At 39.2% G+C, this 20,219-nt stretch overlaps 1 protein-coding gene across 3 annotated transcripts in view; it reads left to right on the top strand.

Moving 5' to 3' along the window:
• The window catches only part of LOC108697621 (kelch-like protein 17), a 35,150-nt gene extending 25,778 nt beyond the window's left edge, over nucleotides 1-9,372 (top strand). For all 3 annotated transcript variants that reach the window (XM_041571411.1, XM_018227830.2, XM_041571410.1), the window contains exons 11-12: nucleotides 472-653; nucleotides 6,717-9,372. In XM_041571411.1, coding sequence (XP_041427345.1) covers nucleotides 472-653; nucleotides 6,717-6,945 — 411 coding nt within the window. In that variant the 3' untranslated portion in view covers nucleotides 6,946-9,372. The remainder of the gene's footprint in view (nucleotides 1-471; nucleotides 654-6,716) is intronic.
• The last annotated feature ends 10,847 nt before the right edge of the window (nucleotides 9,373-20,219 follow it).

The following is a 20,219-nucleotide window of genomic DNA, read 5'->3' as shown; positions in this document are numbered from 1 at the left end:
CTGCAGTCTAAGACATTGCAGAAGAGGGCCCTGAGATGGAAAGGAATGATTTGCTTGTTACAAAAGGGTTGGTAAACATGGGCAGAGCTATGGCATAATTAGTGTGTGGCTGTTGTGGATTAAGAGTGTACTCACGTGTTCAAGAGGTATTTGTTTATATTGGCCCTATTTTACATGTTGGCAGGGTCCACCTCACAGGGACCCAGGCAGCCTATGGGCTAAAAATTAGGACTCCTTGCTAACTTTGTATTATGGGGCCCTATAATTACCGATGTTAATGACGCACTCCTCAGGGAAATAACTTTTTGATATAAGTAGCAGAATTCAAAAGGCTATTGCTGGAAATCTTGCAATTATTAGTAGAAAATCTGCTTACAGTTTCATGAACTCTAGTACAAAAAAAGGGTCTGATGTGGATCTTAGAACCAGACAGTCTACTGTGAGTATTATTAGTTATTATTTCTTCTCCAGATAAATACTTGGACCCCTATTGCTAACATGCTGAGCCGCCGGAGCAGTGCTGGGGTTGCTGTGCTGGAGGGCATGCTCTACGTCGCGGGAGGAAATGATGGGACGAGTTGTCTTAACTCTGTAGAGAGATACAGCCCTAAGGCAAACACTTGGGAGAGCGTGGCCCCAATGAACATTAGGAGGTAAGAAGAAATAGGAGTACATTTACAAGTGGATAATGGAGCTGTGAAAATGTGATTATTTTTATTTGAAGTAAATTGTAGATGTGTTTTGCCAAATAAACATGTCTGTCACTCCAAGTCTCTATCACGCAATTAATATGCAATATGACCTCACTGAATCAGCGAAGATTTGTCAGTGGTAAAGATTTACTCTGAGCTCAATCTCAAATGTATTGGCATTGGCTTGAGATTGATTTGGTAGTTATCAAATTTTATTGTGTCCTTGGTGTGTTTCTCAATTTTTGGAAAATCTGTGGCCCAATGTTGTGGCCCAATGACGAGGGCCAGAACATGAGTACCTTCTGTATGATACAGTGCTGTCCAACTTCTGTGGTAATGAGGAATGGAATTTTTCTGGCCTACGTGGTGGAGGGCCCACAATGGAAGCCAGGGTTAACCACTCCCTGTTTTTAAACCACACCCACACTAACACAAGAACTTTTAAGACCATGTACATATTATTGGTGGTAGCACTCCAAAAAAAACAAATGGTTGGTGTTCACTGCAGGGATATTCATATGTGAAAAATACATGCCCTTAAATATGCACGTGCTAGGGCGTGTGATCCTTTGTTATAGAAATAGCCAGACTTTCAAACACAATATAAAACTGCTTTTCTTAAACTATGAACTTGAGAGCACAGAAATTGACATTTCTGCTTGGGTCATTTATGAAGCAACTATAACCAAATTCAAAACTTCTGGCCTGTTCATTTTTACGCAGTGCCATCAAGAGGACAAAGTGTAAAATGCAGGTATACAAAACCAGAAACATGTTTCGGTGACGCTTTTGGGTGCACTTCAGACTTCCATGAGCAGGAATGAGAGTCCCACATATGGAGTCTGGTATTTCCCATCAGATGGGAGTATAGAATGATTCCGTTTTGGCACTTCTGCCTTAATTGGATCTGATTGGATTGTAGGGATGCATCAACTCCAAAATTATACTTAAGGGATATGACATATTATTTCTGTAGCCTTGCAAAATGGAAGTCCTGAGATTCTAACCTGGACAGTATCTGTAAGTTTGTGTGTTTTCCCCATGGCTGTGTTTTCCAGGTACTCTGGTTTCCTCCCATGAAACTGGCCCTATGGTAGTTTTTTCACAGGGGTTTTTTGAGGTAGCACAAAAAAATGCCTGAATCTGCCCATGCCACATCTAAAGGTCCCCATAGACGCAGAGATTTTTCTTGCCAAATGACCAATTTTAGTGTAGTCCGACCAATCCTTGGAAATTATTGTGCGGTTAGATTTTTCGGCCATCTTACGATTTTTCGGCCATCTGTCAGAAAATTGATCGGCCAGGTTAAACAATCTTTATCGGTTCCAGTGCAATCTATCTATGTCTGCAGGGCCAAGCAGGCAGCTACTCTTCAGTTTTGCTGGCAATATCGCCTGAAATGGTCTTTTTAGTTGATGGACACATTGTACATTTAAACGATCATTTCGAGATAATCGTGGTCTCATAATAACAATTGGATCTTTTAAAAATCTTTACATCTATGGCCAGCTTTAGTGTAAAAAGATTTCCAGTCACTAAAATACAGGACAGTATCTCTACTGCTGTCACTTTGAGTTCAGGCAGCTGAATCCTTCAGCAGAGGTGTCAGGGAGCTGTTTTATTGTTCTGATGATTGGCTGCCTGGGGGAAGGTTGGCGGAAGGGAGGGGGAGGTGACGTCAATTCAATTTGCAGCACAACAGTAAAGAGTGACATTTGGCTTATCTGATAGTTGGCCTTAGTTCCAACAATTTCTTGACCCATCTGTCAAGAACCTGATCAATGCACTGATACGGTTCTTGTGTCACTGGATTTTCAAACCTGTCCAATTTATATCTGCCCATTTTTCAGCCTCATATTAGTCTGGCAGGCCTATAGGTAGGCACCATACACATGCCAATAAGCTGTCAACTTTGTCTGGTGGGACAGATCTAGCTGCATTCATTGATCCGTGAATGGCCAGTTTAAGTCTGTACTTTGATTATCTTATTACTGGCCTGTTTTTCTGCTAAACCCGCAGTTTTTTCAGACCACCTGGCCAAATTTCTTGGTAGGAATTTCTCAAACAGCTTGGTCTCAAGACTCTCAAGACTGTCTTGAACATAATCTAGCCTGGTGCCCTTTGCTCATAGCATAGTTTTAAAAATACCTATAGATGTGGTCACTTTGATAAGTTAACAGATACAATTCAACCCAAATTTACCTTGAATGACATTAAGGGTCAGTCTACACGAGCAGATTCGGGGAGATTAGTCGCCCCAGTGCCAAATCGCCTCTTCTTCGGGGGAAGGCAGTTTGGGGAGATTGTTGCCCCGAAGACATCGCCGGATTTGTTTCCCGGCCGCCCCTAGTCCGACCAGACGGCCGCGCAGTCCTAGCGCCGTGTACACTTCCCCTTCCCAGCGTGACGGCAAAAAAGCGCCGGCACAGCTGGTGTCATTGAATGGGGACGCACACGTCCCCACAATGCGGCAGTCTTGAGAGTCTTGAGACCAAGCTGTTTGAGAAATTCCTACCAAGAAATTTGGCCAGGTGGTCTGAAAAAACTGCGGGTTTAGCATGTCGCCCCTATTTTTTGACGCCCTAGGCCCGGGCCTATGTGGCCTCGACACAAATCCGGGCCTGTGCGAAGAAGAGGCGATTTGTCGCTGGGGCGACTAATCTCCCGAATCTGCTCGTGTGGACTGACCCTTAGGGTTAAGACATATGAAGCTACTGATAGCGGCTACGTGTTTCTACGAGTAAACTGAGAAATGCCTCTGCTAAAACACATATAGTGTCTTCGCAAAGCTAATTATCACTATTGTCTATTTTGTAGTCTTGACATGTACTAGTAGTTCTATGTGTCTTCACCTTTAGATTGAGTTCTAAGGTTTTTGAATTCTCTGTGGCATGAGAATTATGAGATGCTATAAGCTGATAGGGTTGGTTTTAACTGGACAACAGCAACTTCATAGAGACTACAAAGAAAAAAGCAAGATAATTATATTCCTAATATAATGCCAATGCATAAACTGTTTAAAGTGTCCTTTTATATGCTCTCACATGTTTTTTTTAATAGTTGTGCCCTCTTTGAGACCACTTTATACTTCTGTAGATCAGGGAGGTCCAATCTCCAGCTATTGTAGTCTAGTTGCAGCTGGAGGGTTTGCAGTATAGCAATTATAGGTTTTAGATTCTCTTTTTAGTCCACAGATGGGGCACCAGCTTACCTGTGTTTATTGGGATCTGTCTTTTTTGTTAGTAACAATTGTTTATGGCATCTGGGTCTGGTAGATGAGTACCAATAAGGGCTCTAAATTACATCATTATTAGCCCAGACATTGAAAATGCATCTGTCCTGTCTGTGTCTTCTGGTCCATGATAACTGCTATAAAAAATCTTGTCAGGAACTAGAAAACCATCACAAAAACAGCTAACATTAGTCCTTCTGCACACAAAGAGCAAAATGCACCCTACTCGGCTACATCAATCAACTATTGAGTTAAATTTATAGAAGAAAGACGTTTTTTTTACTTGCTGCACTAGGCAAATGTCATACAAGGAAAGAAAGAACTGCAGCTTTTATCCAGAAAATAGTATCAAGTAGCAGTTGTTGTCTGCAGATACAAATAGTATTGTTTGAAGGCAACAGTTGTGTAGCTGAAAAGTAGTTCAGGACCTGCAGTTATTAGGCAAAACTTTTGTTGTATTCCTTTGGGGTTATTTGATGCTTGACCAAGCAAATTAGTGTGCTATAGCCAAAGGAGTATTTTAAAAGGAAATTCATTTTAATCTACACACCAGATTTACCAAATGTAAAACCATTTGACTGGTATTGACTTTTGTCATTTCTTGTACACACTTCCCAGTTTATTTGCACTGGGGGATTTGCTGTCATTAGCATTAAATGGCTGTAAATTCTGGTATGTGTTAGTTTAGGGTGATGTTAACAGCCCCCTGCTGGATAGCCTCGGCTCTGGTATGTGTTTGCTTGGGATGTTTTCAACAGCTCCCTGCTGGGTAGCCCCGGGGGGCTTTGTAATGGTACTAATCTTGTTACTGACTTGCATTTTGAATGTTACTGTATCATTCATGACTATTTTATGCACGCTCCTTAATAAAGGATAATTGGAAATGGAGACATGAACAGTCAGACAGACTGCTTTAACTGATGAAATTATTCATTTATTTGTCTTGCAAACCAAGTATGAGGGACTTTTGACATGTTTAGCATATTTATTTCTGGCAGAGCTGTCATACTGCTTGCCACAGCAAAGCACTAATAAAATCATTCAGTTCCCAACAGCTAGTGGATTACACAGATGATCATTTTACTATACTGCATACTCAACACAGTAAACCAGATTTTATTAGTAGCCTGCGAATATGGCTACTAAAGCGAAAGGGAGGGGTGTAAAGAGAATCTTTGCTGAAACCTTTGCGTAATGAATAAAAATGTTTTACTAAACAACTTTCTAATATACATTTCATATTTTTCACTTATTTTATATTTGTAAATGCACTAATTGCTGTCTGTGTATATTCTCTCCACTGCTGGTTTTGACTCCCGAAGCATGGAGCAGGAGCCAGCTGATTGGCAGAGCTGTTACATTATTTCAAGGCTCAGACCCAGAGAACAGGAAAAGACATACACATACTGCTTTCGATTTCAGTTGCATTTACAAATAACTTTAAATCATCGATAACATTTTAAATAAATGAATTCATTGCAGAATGAACATTATTACATGAAAAGTATATAGTGAGTTTCAGATGTGCATTCAAAGAGAAACTGAGGTGGAAGTACTGAAAAGAGAGAGAACAATTGAGTAAAAATTTCACACAACAATACGACAGTTGGATACAGTGTATGAGTTGCTTTGAGCCAAATACAGCTCAAGTTATGAATAGATGATACCTTTGAGGCCCCGAAATATTTAGCAAATGGTCTACAGGCTTGAAATTACAGGCAGCATGATTCAACTTGTCTAAGCAGAACTATACCAGTAACCACAATTAAATTATCAAAGGAATAATATTACCAGCATTTGGAAAAGAATATGTCACGGCTCCCAGACGAACATTTTCATAAAGTATGCTGGTTCATTTTTCATTGGTCATTATCCAATTAATGAAATGGGTGCAAAAGTATATGTACTTGTGCCTGTATGTGCTCTGTCATAAAAGCTTGCTGTGGTGCTTCACTCTACCCATGTCCATGGCCAGTTTGACCAGATATTGATTCCAATCAGAAACCTCATCAGATAAGGACCTTATTGGCATGTTGATGCAGTCCTCTCCCAATGGAAGTCTGTAGGCCTCCGGCGTGATCTGATCTTAGGACCAGGAGCAAAATGATTGGATCATCATGACTTGGCCCATCTATTTTGGAGACTTTGCCAACAGATTTGTAGCAGCACTATACAAGTTAACATAACATGTGTTTTATTCACATAGGTGTTTCTTTGCACAAGTGCAGGCGTCTTTTGCTCCTAACCTGCAAGTGGTTTCTATCAGTCTACCATTTGATTGGCTGCCATATGAAACAGTCCTGGTGCAGTTTGGCTTCTGTGTCCAGAGTGATTTTGATGCCACAGGCCAGATATTCTCTCTCTCTTGTCTTGGTTAAATTTTGCCCAGGAAATCAGATAGTGGCAGATCTGCAAGTGTATCTAGTGGTCAGATGTTGGAATAGAGAATTCCCAGACCAGAACCCCAAATGCATGAAAATGACAAGCTTTTTATGTTTTGTTTTGTTATGCCAATGGAAATTCAATTTCTTAGTGTCAATTTAAATGCCCATAACAGGAGTAGGGGCGAGAGGCTAAAATCAAAGTGTTTATAATTTCGAAACCTCAAATCATTGCAAGTAGTCTGAAACATAGGGGTAGTCCAAAGGAGTTTAGGTTCTGGTTGTTGTTCCTTCTGTTTCTATTCATGTCCTTACATCTTTGCAATGTTTTCGGTGTAATGCCTTGCATTAGAAAAAAATGTACATTCTTTATTCCTAACTCAACTATTTATTCTTTCATATTTTCTACAGAAGCACTCATGATCTTGTAGCAATGGACGGATGGCTTTATGCTGTTGGGGGCAACGATGGTAGCTCCAGTCTAAACTCCATCGAGAAATACAACCCACGAACCAACAAATGGGTAGCGGCCTCCTGTATGTTCACGAGGAGAAGCAGCGTTGGGGTGGCAGTCCTTGAACTCCTCAATTTTCCACCTCCTTCTTCCCCTACCCTTTCGGTCTCCTCCACCAGCCTCTGACAAAGAAAACACTTTTTCTCATGCAGAAGAGGCCTGCATAGATCTGAACAATGGACTCCAGTGGATTAAGTCACAGGTTATACAACTCAACAGGGGTCCTTATTCCCTGAATGAGTAATCTGTGCATATGACTTCTTTAGTGCTGGAAAGGTATGAAATTCCATTGCACTGATACCTCTGCTGTTTTGACTTGACATTTGAGCCTCAAGTAACAAGAAATGGATTACAAGATCTTTGAGCCCCAAGTAACAAGAAATGGATTACAAGATCTCAGAGAAATGGAAGAATAAGGGACAACTGTACACTTTTAACAGGGTTCTCAAGATCTTGTGGGCTGCAGCTTCTCGGACACCCCCATCTGGTGACAGATTCTGGATGCTGTAGTTCACAATGCCTGGAGAGATACAAGTTTGACATCACTGATCTGCACTGAGCAAGTCTCTTGAGCAGGAAAGGGGGTTAACCACTCAAACTGGGCCGTCTTCTGTATCTCCATATGTAGCAGTTTACACCGTGACCATGTGAATCTGTCATTATTCACATGGATGCAAATGATACGATGCCCTTTATTTATTTGCAGTGAGACCAATCTGTTTAAATAGGGTGATTAGAAAGATAAATTAGCCCCATTTCTGAGATGAAGTTGTAAGACATGGTGTCGTGTTTGGTCGACCTCCTCATCTGGATAGACATGATATATGGGGCAAGAAAACCAGGGTGTGTAGCAAGTGTGTAGCACTAATATAAGGGACTGGGACTGGAATGATTGTGACAGGTCAAACCAGTCCCAGGCTGTTTTATTTGAACAATGTTCTGTTTACTCCATGCTGCTCCATCGGGTGCTAACATCATCATTCTTGCAAACCCTTTGATCCTTGAGACAGTTAAGGCACAATTTGCACGTAACCATGTATTCCAGTGCTTCTGATGAACACTACAACGCTTTCTTAAACCGCTGACAGTATTTGGGTATCATCCAGTAGATTGTGAAAGAAAACTTTGCACTTTTCGCCAGACTTGCATTTCCTTCTCAATTGTTTAAATGCCCTTTTTCTTTTGCACTTCTTATGCGCTTTTCACCAGTGGGCAACATTTTGCATTACTTTTCTCAAGAGTGAAATGATCCCATTACTAGGAAGTGTTTTCCATGAATGTATTAGTCATTTACTTTATTTATGAAACATCCCTTCTCTGCATATGTGCAATTTATACATAAGATTAGTTTCAGTGGCCTTATTGATTGCCTTGATGAGGCATTTTTCCTCACTACATTTAATTATAGCCATTCTATTTAGCTGTGGAAGTCAAGGCAAGCAATGTGGCAGTTTACACTCATTTGTATATTATTATACAGAGAATTCATACAATAAGCTATGCTACCATGCTGGTTATTTTATATTCTCTTACACAGAATGCAAACAATATCTTCCCTTACGAATTACTTATTCATTTTTGAAAAAAAGAAAATAATATGGTTTTTGCATATTCTAATTTTCTCTTTTATCCTGCATGACCTACATGGCGTTGTTTTTTGTTGGTGGCTTTTATTATCTTCTAAGTATGATTGCCATTACCCTAATAAGGCACAGGGTGACTAGAGGACAAAATTCCCTTCCCAGGATGTACTTCTGTCCTCCCTTTTTTTGTTCGGCAGTGCATCTCACGATCTTTCAGTACTGACTACAGATCACTGCACAAACACAAAGCCAAGCAGCGTTAAAGTGCGAACACATTCTTTCTGGTTCATCCGAACAGCAGGTTTTGGATATGTATTTTCGTGGAGAGCAGTAAGCCGTGGATTGCCTTGCAGTGTCTCGGGTTAAAAGAACATTCATGGGAAACTATAAGTTATATATGTATACAGTATATATATATGTATATCAGGATAACATTTAAGGCAATACTCCTTAGCTACTGCTTTATCTAACACCATAAAACAGACTCCTGCCCAGAAAATGTAATCTAAGTAGGATTGCTTCCTTCTACTTGCTGAATAAAATCTGTATTATGTATCATATTTTGTACTGACAGATCAAGAAGTCAGTGCAAAAACACACTCTGATGGAAGCACAACACTTCGATTTATTTTTTACTGTTCAATTAAATACCATGGAGGCATTACTTCTGGATGAGTTCCAATTATGCTAAATCGAACACACTGCTTTATGTTTTATAATGTTTTATTTATTTGTTTGTTTGTTCCTTGAAAAGACTTTTGCTCCTTTGGTCCTGGTAGATGAAAACCAACATGTGATCTCCATACAAAGCCAAATAAAGCTGTAGTACCGGTCACATCATGACAAGTGTTGAATGTGAAAGGCACCAAGCCCAGCACCTCTTCCCTTGTACTGCTACATCTACAAGTCTGTTATATCTAAGAGATAATGGCAACTGTATGTGACTGCAATAAAATGAACATTATTGGGAGTACAGCTGTTATTTAATGTGTGAGGATGTATTAAAGGTCAGAAACTTTGATTGGTAGCCATATATTTTGGGCTAAAAACCTTGTATAGCTGGACAATATAGATATTTTCAATTATGCCCTTTTGTTAATCACATTGAATGCAAATACAGTATTTAAAGATTGGCTTGAGGTTATGATGTTCAGTAAGAAATGTAGAAAACATGGATATTTGTAACCTGTGGCCCTTGAGATTTTTGGATGGATGGATTTTTCTAATTTCATGTGTTAATACAAATTCATCTTAAAAAATTTGATATCACATTGCAGAACCTATACTAAAACTAAAAATACCATACCATACAACCACTGATACAATCTATAAGAAGGATCATGGCTGCACCTTGATATTTTTTAACAGAAATTAGCATATAATTAATACTCTATATTTATGGCTTTGATAAGTTGCATCTGTACGAGAGAATATTACTTAATATTAATTATTAATATATATATATTAATATATATTTTAATATATATTTTACTTATTAGCTACCAGACTATCTTGTTTTAGATTATTATTGCTCTGATGACACATTGGATACTAAGTCAGCAGCTTGTTGGCCTGTGTATGGGGCCCCCTGATGGGCTTGCCCAGAGCCAGGCCAGACCAGCAGGCAACCTGGTGCCGGCTGAGCGTGCGTATGTGCAAGTTGGCGCATAAGCTAATTGCCACGTAAGTGCAAAAACACCCAGAAATAGCACACATAGTCAGGGAGAGAGGGGACCGGACATGGGGTAGGTGACAGAGCAGGTACGTGCCTGGTGCCCCCCCAGCTTTGCGCCCTAGGCACATGCCTACTCTGCCTTCCCCTGGTTTCGGCCCTGGGCCTGCCACAGACAGAGGCAAAATATTGTGTGGATTATAGAATCAGGTCCATCCAGGCCTGGACTAGCAATCTGTGGGTTCTGGCAAATGGCAGAGGGGCAGCCATAAATTGCCATAGACAGTCACTATTTATTGGGCTGATTGAGGGTTATTTGGGCCTCTGAAGTTCCAGAGCTTATTTTCCAGAAAATTCCTGCCAGACTAATATACAGTACTATATGTCTGAGAATTGGACAAATATCTGTTGGCAGGTTTGAAAATTCCGTTGGATATGGAATCTGATCGGTCTCTATAGGCCCCATTGTATGATCTGACCTTTTGGCCAGTGGGTGCCCAAATCAGACCCAGATCTACTTGTTTCACTTTGCCAAACCAGCTGATCCGTCTGTTTATAGCTACCCCATTTTCTGGTACATTTCAGCTTTTTATTAACTCTCATTGAAAATATCTAGTGAGCAATATTGTGCCATATATCCCAGTCTGGATTTTCCTATTCATGTAAAGCAGCTGGAGGGAATAACTGTATGTAACTGAAATATGCCCGTCTTTTAAAAAGGCTCTATGTGGCATTGGTCTAAACGGCTGAAATTTGAAAAACTGGTTACAATAGGTTTGTTCCCTGTAGAAAGCAACACTAGTCCGTGCTAGTCGGGTCAGTGCAGGTTTCCACCCATGTTTGTAGCAAGTATCCAACAGGTCAGCCTGCAAGTCAATTATTTGCATATCCATAACATTGGTCTTTCTTTGTCTGTGAGTGACTTTATATTGTGTGAACAATATAGACATCAGTGACTTTATGCTGCTTACACAATAGCCAATGACTTCCTGGATCATAATTGCAAACAAAATATAGCCATGCCTTTAGGTTGTGGAAGCTTCTTTCACAAAGACATGGATATATATTTAGACGTGAAAGTGTTATAAATAGCTCTTTCAGACGTATCATCTTGGATTTAATCTACATTTTTTCTTCTTTGCTCACGTCGGGCCTGAAAAAATAAAATCCACTCTATATAAATAGCTTTTCTTAGTGTTATTTCCTGTTGTTGAATATAGTTATCTTGCTTATGCTTATACTAATTGGTTGAGCACACTGGAAAATGAAAAAGATTAGCAGTGGGCATTTTTGGTAATTAGCATTCTGTTGTCAGTCTGTTGTCAAATTTCTGAATTCTAATTGCAGGTTCAGAATGTCTGCTTTAAACATCAGTGATTAACTTCACCTTTATTATGATTAGGGATGCACCAAATACACTATTTTGGATTCCTTCACAAAAGATTCGGCCGAACCGAATCCGAATCCTAATTTGCATATGCATATTGTTTTGTGGCAAAAAGTCAAGCAATTTCCCTCCCCGTCCCTAATTTGCATATGTACATTCAGATTTGGTTCGGCCTGGTAGAAGGATTTTGGATTTTCGAATCCGAATCCTGCTAAAAAAGGCGAATCCTGGCCGAATGCCGGACCGAATCCTGGATTCGGTGCATCCCTAATAATGATGAGAACATTACATTTATCCCCAAAATCACTTTTGCATTGTTTGATCACAGGAGATGTTTGTGTAGCTTCTTCTATTGAGTGATAGAATTTGCTTTATCCATATAGTCTATTTTTTGAGTACTGAATTGTGTGGTTTATGAAAAATCTTATCATTAGTAATGAAGAAAGACAGCGATTGAGACAAGCTAGTAAAGCTGGAATAAACCTAGTCTGATTTTTGCCACATCACCATTCTGTTAACAGCAGAACCTGCAAAGGGAAATTCTAAATAAGTGCTAAACTGCTAGGACGGTTCATGTATTTATTTGAAATATATTTATTTTTTTCTGTACATTTGCACTGAAGTGAAGGTTTCAATGATAACTTAAGCAATATTGGTAAATCGTACAAAAATAAATGATGTGTTTACAGTTTTTTTCTGTATAACCCCATGTTTTATTTCTCTTCAGCAATGACCTTGCGGTGTGTTTTATTTGGGCTGCACAAAAAACTCCTACTCATTACGTCAGACGCTGAGCTGGAATGTGTCCCGTGTGAGGGTGCTGGTATACAGGGTGCCATGTGAAGCAGCACATTCTGCATTGTCAGCAGGTTGATGGTAATTAGTATAATAACTGAACCACACCTTCTGTGACCTGGCAGCTTTGCAAAAAATGAATCATCTTCTACCATCTCATTGCACTCAGCTGCAGAAGGTGTGTTTACTGAGACAAAAACCTAATGAAATGGAATTAAATGGCCAACAATCTCAACTTATATTTGGCTGAAACTGAGGCTGAAACCGAGGTTTTTTTTACCCTGGGAAAGTAGAAACGCCCTTATGTTTCTGATTTACCCATATGCTTTGGCAATGATCAAATAATAAAATGAACCTCTTTTCTTCTTGAGACAAAAATAGAGATCTATTGTGGCTGGGTCCTGTAGGGGTAGAACTCCACGGGCGATTTTGGCGCAATCTGACGTGCTGCACAAAAACACAGGCGTCAAGTCGGATGTGACGGAAATAAGGTAAGCAACAGGAACATCGGATGGTGTCGCAGCGTTCATCCGACGCGGTCTGTCTGCATCCGACAGTCGTGTCACATCAGATGAACGCTGCAACTTCATCTAACATTTCCATCTCTTACCTTATTTCCGTCGCATCCGACTTGATGCCTGCGTTTTTGTGCAACACGTCAGATCGCGCCGATATCGCCCATGGAGTTCTACCCTTAATAAGCCACCATGTATTGTAGCCTACAGTAATCAATCAGAAGTTTACTTTCAAACAGGCTGCTATAAATGAAACCCCCTGCAGATTGTTTGCTGTGGTTTATTATTATTATTATTATTATTATTAAAGAGTGTAATTTAGGCTAGCCATACATATACTGATTTTGGTGAGTACATGTTGTCCAATCTGGATATCTTAGTACTATTGAAATTGGTCTGTTCTTAAAGGAATAGTTCAGTGTAAAAAAATATCTATTTACCCAGTTTTTATATTTACCCTGAACAATTCTTTTAAGGCATCTGTCTGGGCCACTGGCATATAGTATCTGCCTGTATATGGTTATCTTTAAGTTGAGGATACACGCTGGGGCCCATTTACTTAGCTCGAGTGAAGGAATAGAATAAAAAAAACTTAGAATTTCTAATGTTTTTTTTGGCTACTTCGACCATCGAATGGGCTACTTCGAATCGAACGATTTGAACTAAAAATCGTTCGATTATTCGACCATTCGATAGTCGATGTACTGTCTCTTTAAAAAAAAAGCTTCGACCCCCTAGTTCGCCACCTAAAACCTACCAAAGTCAATGTTAGCCTATAGGGAAGGTCCCCATAGGCTTTGCAATCTTTTTTTGGTCGAAGAAAAATCGTTCGATCGATGGATTAAAATCCTTCGAATCGAACTATTCGAAGGATTTAATCATTCGATGGAACGATTTTTCGTTCGATCGTACGAATTGCAGTAAATCCTTCGATATTCGAAGTCGAAGGATTTAACTTCGACAGTAGAATATTGAGGGTTAATTAACCCTCGATATTCGACCATAAGTAAATTTGCCCCTGAGTTTTTGGCCCTTAGTGTTCAGAACTAGATCTTGGAAATTGTGTTTCTATAAAGCATTACTAATTTTATTGTTTGCCATTTGTTAATTAGACAAATTACCTGTGCAGTAATGACAGTAGGAGAATAAGGCCGGACATTTAACACAGCATATAAAAGAGAACTGAGTGCTCCTTGTCTACTTGGTTTTCTACAAACATTCCTATCCTGATAATCATATGCAGCTGTTGTCAGTCCCAGCCTTGATAGTAACAGCACTACTGGTAGTTACAGTATATATAGATGCACCCAGGTCTGGACTGGGCCCAAATTGCTCCCCAACACAAAGGGGAATGGAGATTGGTCCGAAAATCCCTCCTTTCGAGTTTTTTGGGCCTATCGCCACTCCGCGTACAAGCAATTAGTCCGAAGTTGTACTGTACTTGTCGGCACAGGTATGTGGTGCTGCGGAAGAGAGCGGATCGACACTGTTTAAATCTCAAGTGGCCAATGAGCAAAAAGTAAGACAGTTTGCTTCCACTGTTGGCAAGAACAGAAATGGCACCATTAAAGGAAACTTTACCCCAAAATGAATAGTTAAGCAATGGATAGTTTATATCATATTAAGTGGCATATCAAAAGAATCTTACCAAACTTGTATATATAATTAAAGGAAAACTATACCCCCAAAATGAACACTTGAGCAACAGATCAAACTGGAATATATATTTAAGTAAATATTGGCCTTTTACATCGCTTGCATTGAATGCATGGTCTGTGTGTAGGGTTACCATCTGGCCGGTATTTTACCGGACTGGCCGGTAAAAACAATGGTTGATCCCAATGTTATTAATAGGGAAAAAAGATAAACATGTAGGAAGGCCGGTATTTTTTTCCAGAAAAGGTGGCAACCCTATCTGTGATCACCTTACCCAGAAATACTACAACACTAACTATAACAGGAAGAAGTGTGGAAGCAAAATACACAACTCTGTCTGTTAATTGTCTCATAACCTAACAAGTATAGTTTGTTTGTTTTGTTTGTGTGCACAGTGAATTGTACAATCCCAGGGGGCGGCCCTTATTTTAAAAATGGCAATTTTCTATTTAGGATTACCCAATGGCATATACTAGAAAACAAGTATATGATTATGAAAATTGTTTATTGACATGAAGCAGGGTTTAAAATATGAGCTGTTTCATTCAATATCTTTTTATAGAGACCTACATTGTTGGGGGAGTATAGTTTTCCATTAAGACTATTCAGTGAATGTCACTGGATAGTCATAATGAGATGCCCCAGTTCCCTGAAATAATATAGCAGCATTATGTTGCTGCAGGTCTGTGGATCGACAGGACATACAGACTCAACAATTTATGGTACCCCAGTAACAGTAAGCAAACAATTACGGTTAGAAAGTTGGGGTCATCAATGGTGACATCTAGAAGGCTAGCCTCCCAAGGCTTTGCCTTGTGACCCCAGCTTTAGGTGGAAAACCATAAACCATGAAAAATAAAAGCAGAAAGAGAAGGTATTATTGGGAACAAGTGATTCCCATATGTGTACAGCATTATATAGTAAAAACAGTAAAGTAACTTCATTGGTCACTACATAACTACTAAGAGAAACTTGGAGCTAAAGGAGTCTCAAGGGAACAGGATATTAACATTGTAAACTGATTGTATATTATATCAAAGGTATTGTGATTAAGAATATAGTGGTGATTTTATATATGGATGTTTGGATTGCAAATTAAGGTGACCATACACGGGCAGATTAAAGCTGCTGATATCGGTCCTTTAGACCAATTCGGCAGTTTATCTGCCCATGTGTGGGGGCTCCCGATGGGTCCAACCGATTGATATTAGGCCAAAAATTGGCCAGATATCGATTGGTCAGGTTTGACAGGACCGCATCGACTAGTTGATGTGGTCCTGCGACCCATCGGAGCTCATTCGTAGTATCGTAGTATTAGCCCCAGGCCGAACGATCGGATTCATCCGATATCGCCCAGCCGTTAGTGGGCATATCGGGTCAAGATCCGCTTGTTTGTCGACCTTGCCAGATGAGCGGATCTTATAGTGTATGGCCACCTTTAGTTTTGCTTGGCTGTCTGGTGAGGAGGCAGAATAAGAGCAAGTACAGACAAGAATTTCTTTGTCCATTTGTCTTGCAGTGATTTAGAACATATGTACACAAGGTGCCAGACATGCATTGCATTTACAGAGATGTCATTAACCCCATGTCATTAAGTTAATAATTATCCAATTTGAGATGCTTTTTAAACCCAGTTCCTCTTTACATTAAATGGTACCATTTAAATCTCCACCCATGGATCATTATCATCCTAATGACATGGGGTTATATGACATCTCTGAATTTAAAGCACAGCATTTAAAAGTAGATATGTATGTCAGACACAGGTGGAAACATTGGATCTGTTTTGATGCATTTGAGTCATGTACAGTTGTGTTCAGAATAATAGCAGTGTATTTAAAAAAAATTGAATAAAGCTCAAAATCCTTATAATAGCTTTTATTTCCATAAATGCAAATGCATTGGGAACACTGCACATTCTATTCCAAATCTAAACAAATTTTATCAAAAAAAATAGTGTTATTCCTTTACAGAAAGTGAAAAAAGGAGAATATTAGACTGTTCCAAATGGATGGAGTCAACCAATTTGTGGCACCTGTTACATTCCACAATTATTCTACATTTCTTGGTTTTGCCTCAGAAACAGCATTTTCAATGTCACCCTACAAGTTTTCTATTGGATTAAGGATTGGGCTGGCTACTCCATAATATCAATCTTGTTGGTCTGGAACCAAGATATTGCTCATTTACTGGTGTGTTTGGGGTCATTGTCTTGTTGAAACAACCATTTCAAGGGCATTTCCTCTTCGGCATAAGGCAACATGACCTCTTCAAGTATTTTGATGTATTGAAACTGATCCATGATCCCTGGTATGAGATAAATAGGCTGAATACCATAGTATGAGAAACATCCCCATATCATGATGCTTGTGCCACCATGTTTCACTGTCTTCACAGTGTACTGTGGCTTGAATTCAGTGTTTGGGGATCGTCTGACAAACTGTCTGCAGCCCCTATACCTAAAAAGAACAATCTTGCTTTCATCAGCCTAAAAAATGTTGCACCATTTTTCTTTAGGCCAGTCAAAGAATTGTAACCTCTTCAGCACGTCTTTTTGTCAACAATGGGACTTACGGGGGCTTTATGCCGATAGCTTGGCTTCACATAGGCGTCTTCTAATTGTAACAGTACTCACAGGTAACTTTAGACCTTCTTTGTCATTTTGGCTATTCTTCTAGCCATTCAAATGGTTGTTTTCTGTTTTCTTCAGTCTTTTAGGTTTTGGTTGCAATTTTAAAGGATTTAAGACCATTTTTTCCTCTTCAATCAACTATTTAATCAAAGTACACTGTTCTTCTGAAAAATGTCTAGAATGACCCATTTTACTCAGGTTTTCCGAGAGAAATGCACTATAACCAGCATGCACAACATTTGCTGCCTCCCTTCCTTAAATAAGGGCCTGTTTTTTCACAGAATGAATGCATACCTCCCAACTGTCCCTTTTTCGGAGGGACAGTCCCTCTTTTGACAGCTCAACACGCAGTCCCTCATTTGTACTGGAAAGTCCCTCTTTTCTCTGCACTGAACAGCCAGAAAAAGAAACAAAGTTTCTCACTTAATTGGCTTTAAGCAGAGAGCCCAGAACAGCTAACAGGTGCAAATAAGATACTTTGTAACAATTTTGAGACACAAAAACACAGTTTAGATAAGGAAAAATATTTTCAAACTTTCATAACGTGCCAAATTTTGTAAAACAAACATGGTAATTAGGGGGTGTGGTCACAGTAAGGGGTGTGGTCAAAAATTTGCTGCGCTACGTGCGGAAAAAAATTTTTTGTCCCTCTTTTTACTTCCAAAATGTTGGGAGGTATGTGAATGATGTCACTAATTGAACTCCACACTGCTATTATTTGGAACAATATATAATTATTTGGAACACTGCTATTATTTTAAACAAGCCTCAATTAATGATTTAATTACACAGAATGAGCAGCATGCCTGTCATGACTATTGGGTCTGTTGGTTTTCTATTAGTCTACTAAACCTACTAGTAAATTATTTCACATGTAGAAATATAATTTCGACCAAAAACAGTGATTGATCGGGTTAGTGATGTTGGACTGCTAATATTCTCAACACAACTGTACCTTATAAACAACTGTAAGATCTTAATTTGTTAATTTACTCTGGCCAGACAGGTCAATAAGCTGCTGTCTGTAAATACCATAATAGTTTATACTGTGTAGAAACACGAACCTCAAATTCTATAGAAACGTAGTATTTTTTCCAAATATTTGTCATTATTTACTCATAATTTTGTCTCAGTTCAATTTAAATTGATTGTAATTGTCCATTATAAAGGTGCCTTATCCAGGTTTTCTCAATAGATCATAATTAGATTGTCCTTAATTGCAACCTGTAAAACATGCCCTGGCTTGTGCTTCTAGAGGCAGTCGTAACGTAGCATTTGTGATCCAACAGCAAACCTAGCAGTAATAGAAGCACAAAAAATCACAGAGCGTTTAAAAGCCCAAACATAAAACCCTACATGGGCTGACCATCCTTCCAAATACCATATAGTGGCAAGGAGTTTATAGGCACTGAGTAGACATGGCAGCTCCCATGCCTCAAGTCAAACAAAACAGGTCCTACTCATATATACAGTATATATATATATATATATATATATATATATATACACACACAATCTGTGAATGCATTTATATTCTGATAAAATGTGTGTGATTTCTATATTCACATGCTTTACTGCCTACATAGACAAAAGTGAATGTGAAGTAAACTTGGCGGCATTTTCCCATCACAGGTTCTGCCCTAAAGCATATGTAAGCTTTGTCCTCAGTAATATAGTTGTTTGGGCCAAGAATGTGCTATTTTGGACTATAAATGCTAATTAACATAGATGTGTGGCTTATTTACTAACAACATGCAGCTGCACAGGCTTCAACATACCTATAAACAGAGTGGGGAAAACACATGGCTGTTGGCTGTATACTTTCCAATAAATACTATACATTTTCCAAATTTTCCATCGTGTGCTGGCAATTAGAGCTGGCCATGCATAGAAACATCCACTTGTTTGACTTAGCTAACACATGAGCAAACCTTTGCCAAACAGAAAATGAAAACGAGCCCTTCCTGGTTCTTACAAGCTGGTCAAGATGAATCACAAATTCATCGAGAATCTCTTTGTATAATGAGCTGCTCCTTATCTCAGAGCCTAACAATATGCAATTGGGGGAAGGGCGGGATTTCCAGACTGTGCACTGTGTAGTCTGATGCAACAACATGACAGGTTCTATTTAGAAATTTAAAAGCAAATATATAGCAACACAATGTCTCTGTACTTGATTTTTATATTCTCACACTTTACTGTTTAGATATGGAAACTCAAATAGAAGGCAGGCCATAATCAAGTGGTCTTTTCCCAACACAGACTCTGCCCTGAGGCATATGTTTTCCCTCCATATAATTTGATGTGTAACCATATAAATGCATTCACAGATTGTGTTTATATATATATATATATATATATATATATATATATATATATATATATATATATATATATATATATATATACTGTATATATGAGTAGGACCTGTCTTGTTTGACTTGAGGCATGGGAGCTGCCATGTCGACTCAGTTCAATTGCCTATAAACTCCTTGCCACTATATGGTATTTGGAAGGATGGTCAGCCCATGTAGGATTTTATGTATGGGCTCTGCACTGCCCTGAGGCATATGTTTTCCCTCCATATAATTTGATGTGTAACCAACCTGTGTGAAACCAACTCCAACTTTGTCTTCGGTTTTTCTGACAAATGTGATAGCTTGGAATGATAATTTAATGCCAATGTGCACAACTATACTATATTGATGAATATGGAACAAGGTTTTTTTCAATATGATATTCTTTTTATGTCATTTTACTCCAATAATCTTTCCTACTTCACTGATCACTGACTCACTCGGCCCCCCTGTACATCGTGGGTCTCTGCGAGCAGTCACAGCATCTACTTTCCATATAGTTATGTCCTTGTATGTAAGGCTACTTGTACATGCAATACAGTGCATTTTGAGTCAGTACTTTAGGTAAAGCCAAGAGAGATTTCAAGCCCCCGCTGTCCTCTGCATTTGCCTTTTGCCCTTTTTGATTTCCTGGCTTGTCTCTGTCTAGCATTTCTAGCACCTGCCTCTGTCTGTCTGACTACTGACTCTAGCTTTCAGTGTCTGGTATCTGTTTTAGTCAGGGAAAGATCAGTAGCTGAGGCATGTATGCTGTACGTGAACTTCTTTGTACTTTACAATACACACACCTCATTTTCCTGCTA

Source organism: Xenopus laevis, chromosome 7S, assembly GCF_017654675.1.
Source record: "Xenopus laevis strain J_2021 chromosome 7S, Xenopus_laevis_v10.1, whole genome shotgun sequence".
Classification (NCBI taxonomy): Eukaryota; Metazoa; Chordata; class Amphibia; order Anura; family Pipidae; genus Xenopus; species Xenopus laevis.
Note: the sequence above shows the minus strand (reverse complement) of the source record. Positions and strands in the feature narration are given on the sequence as shown.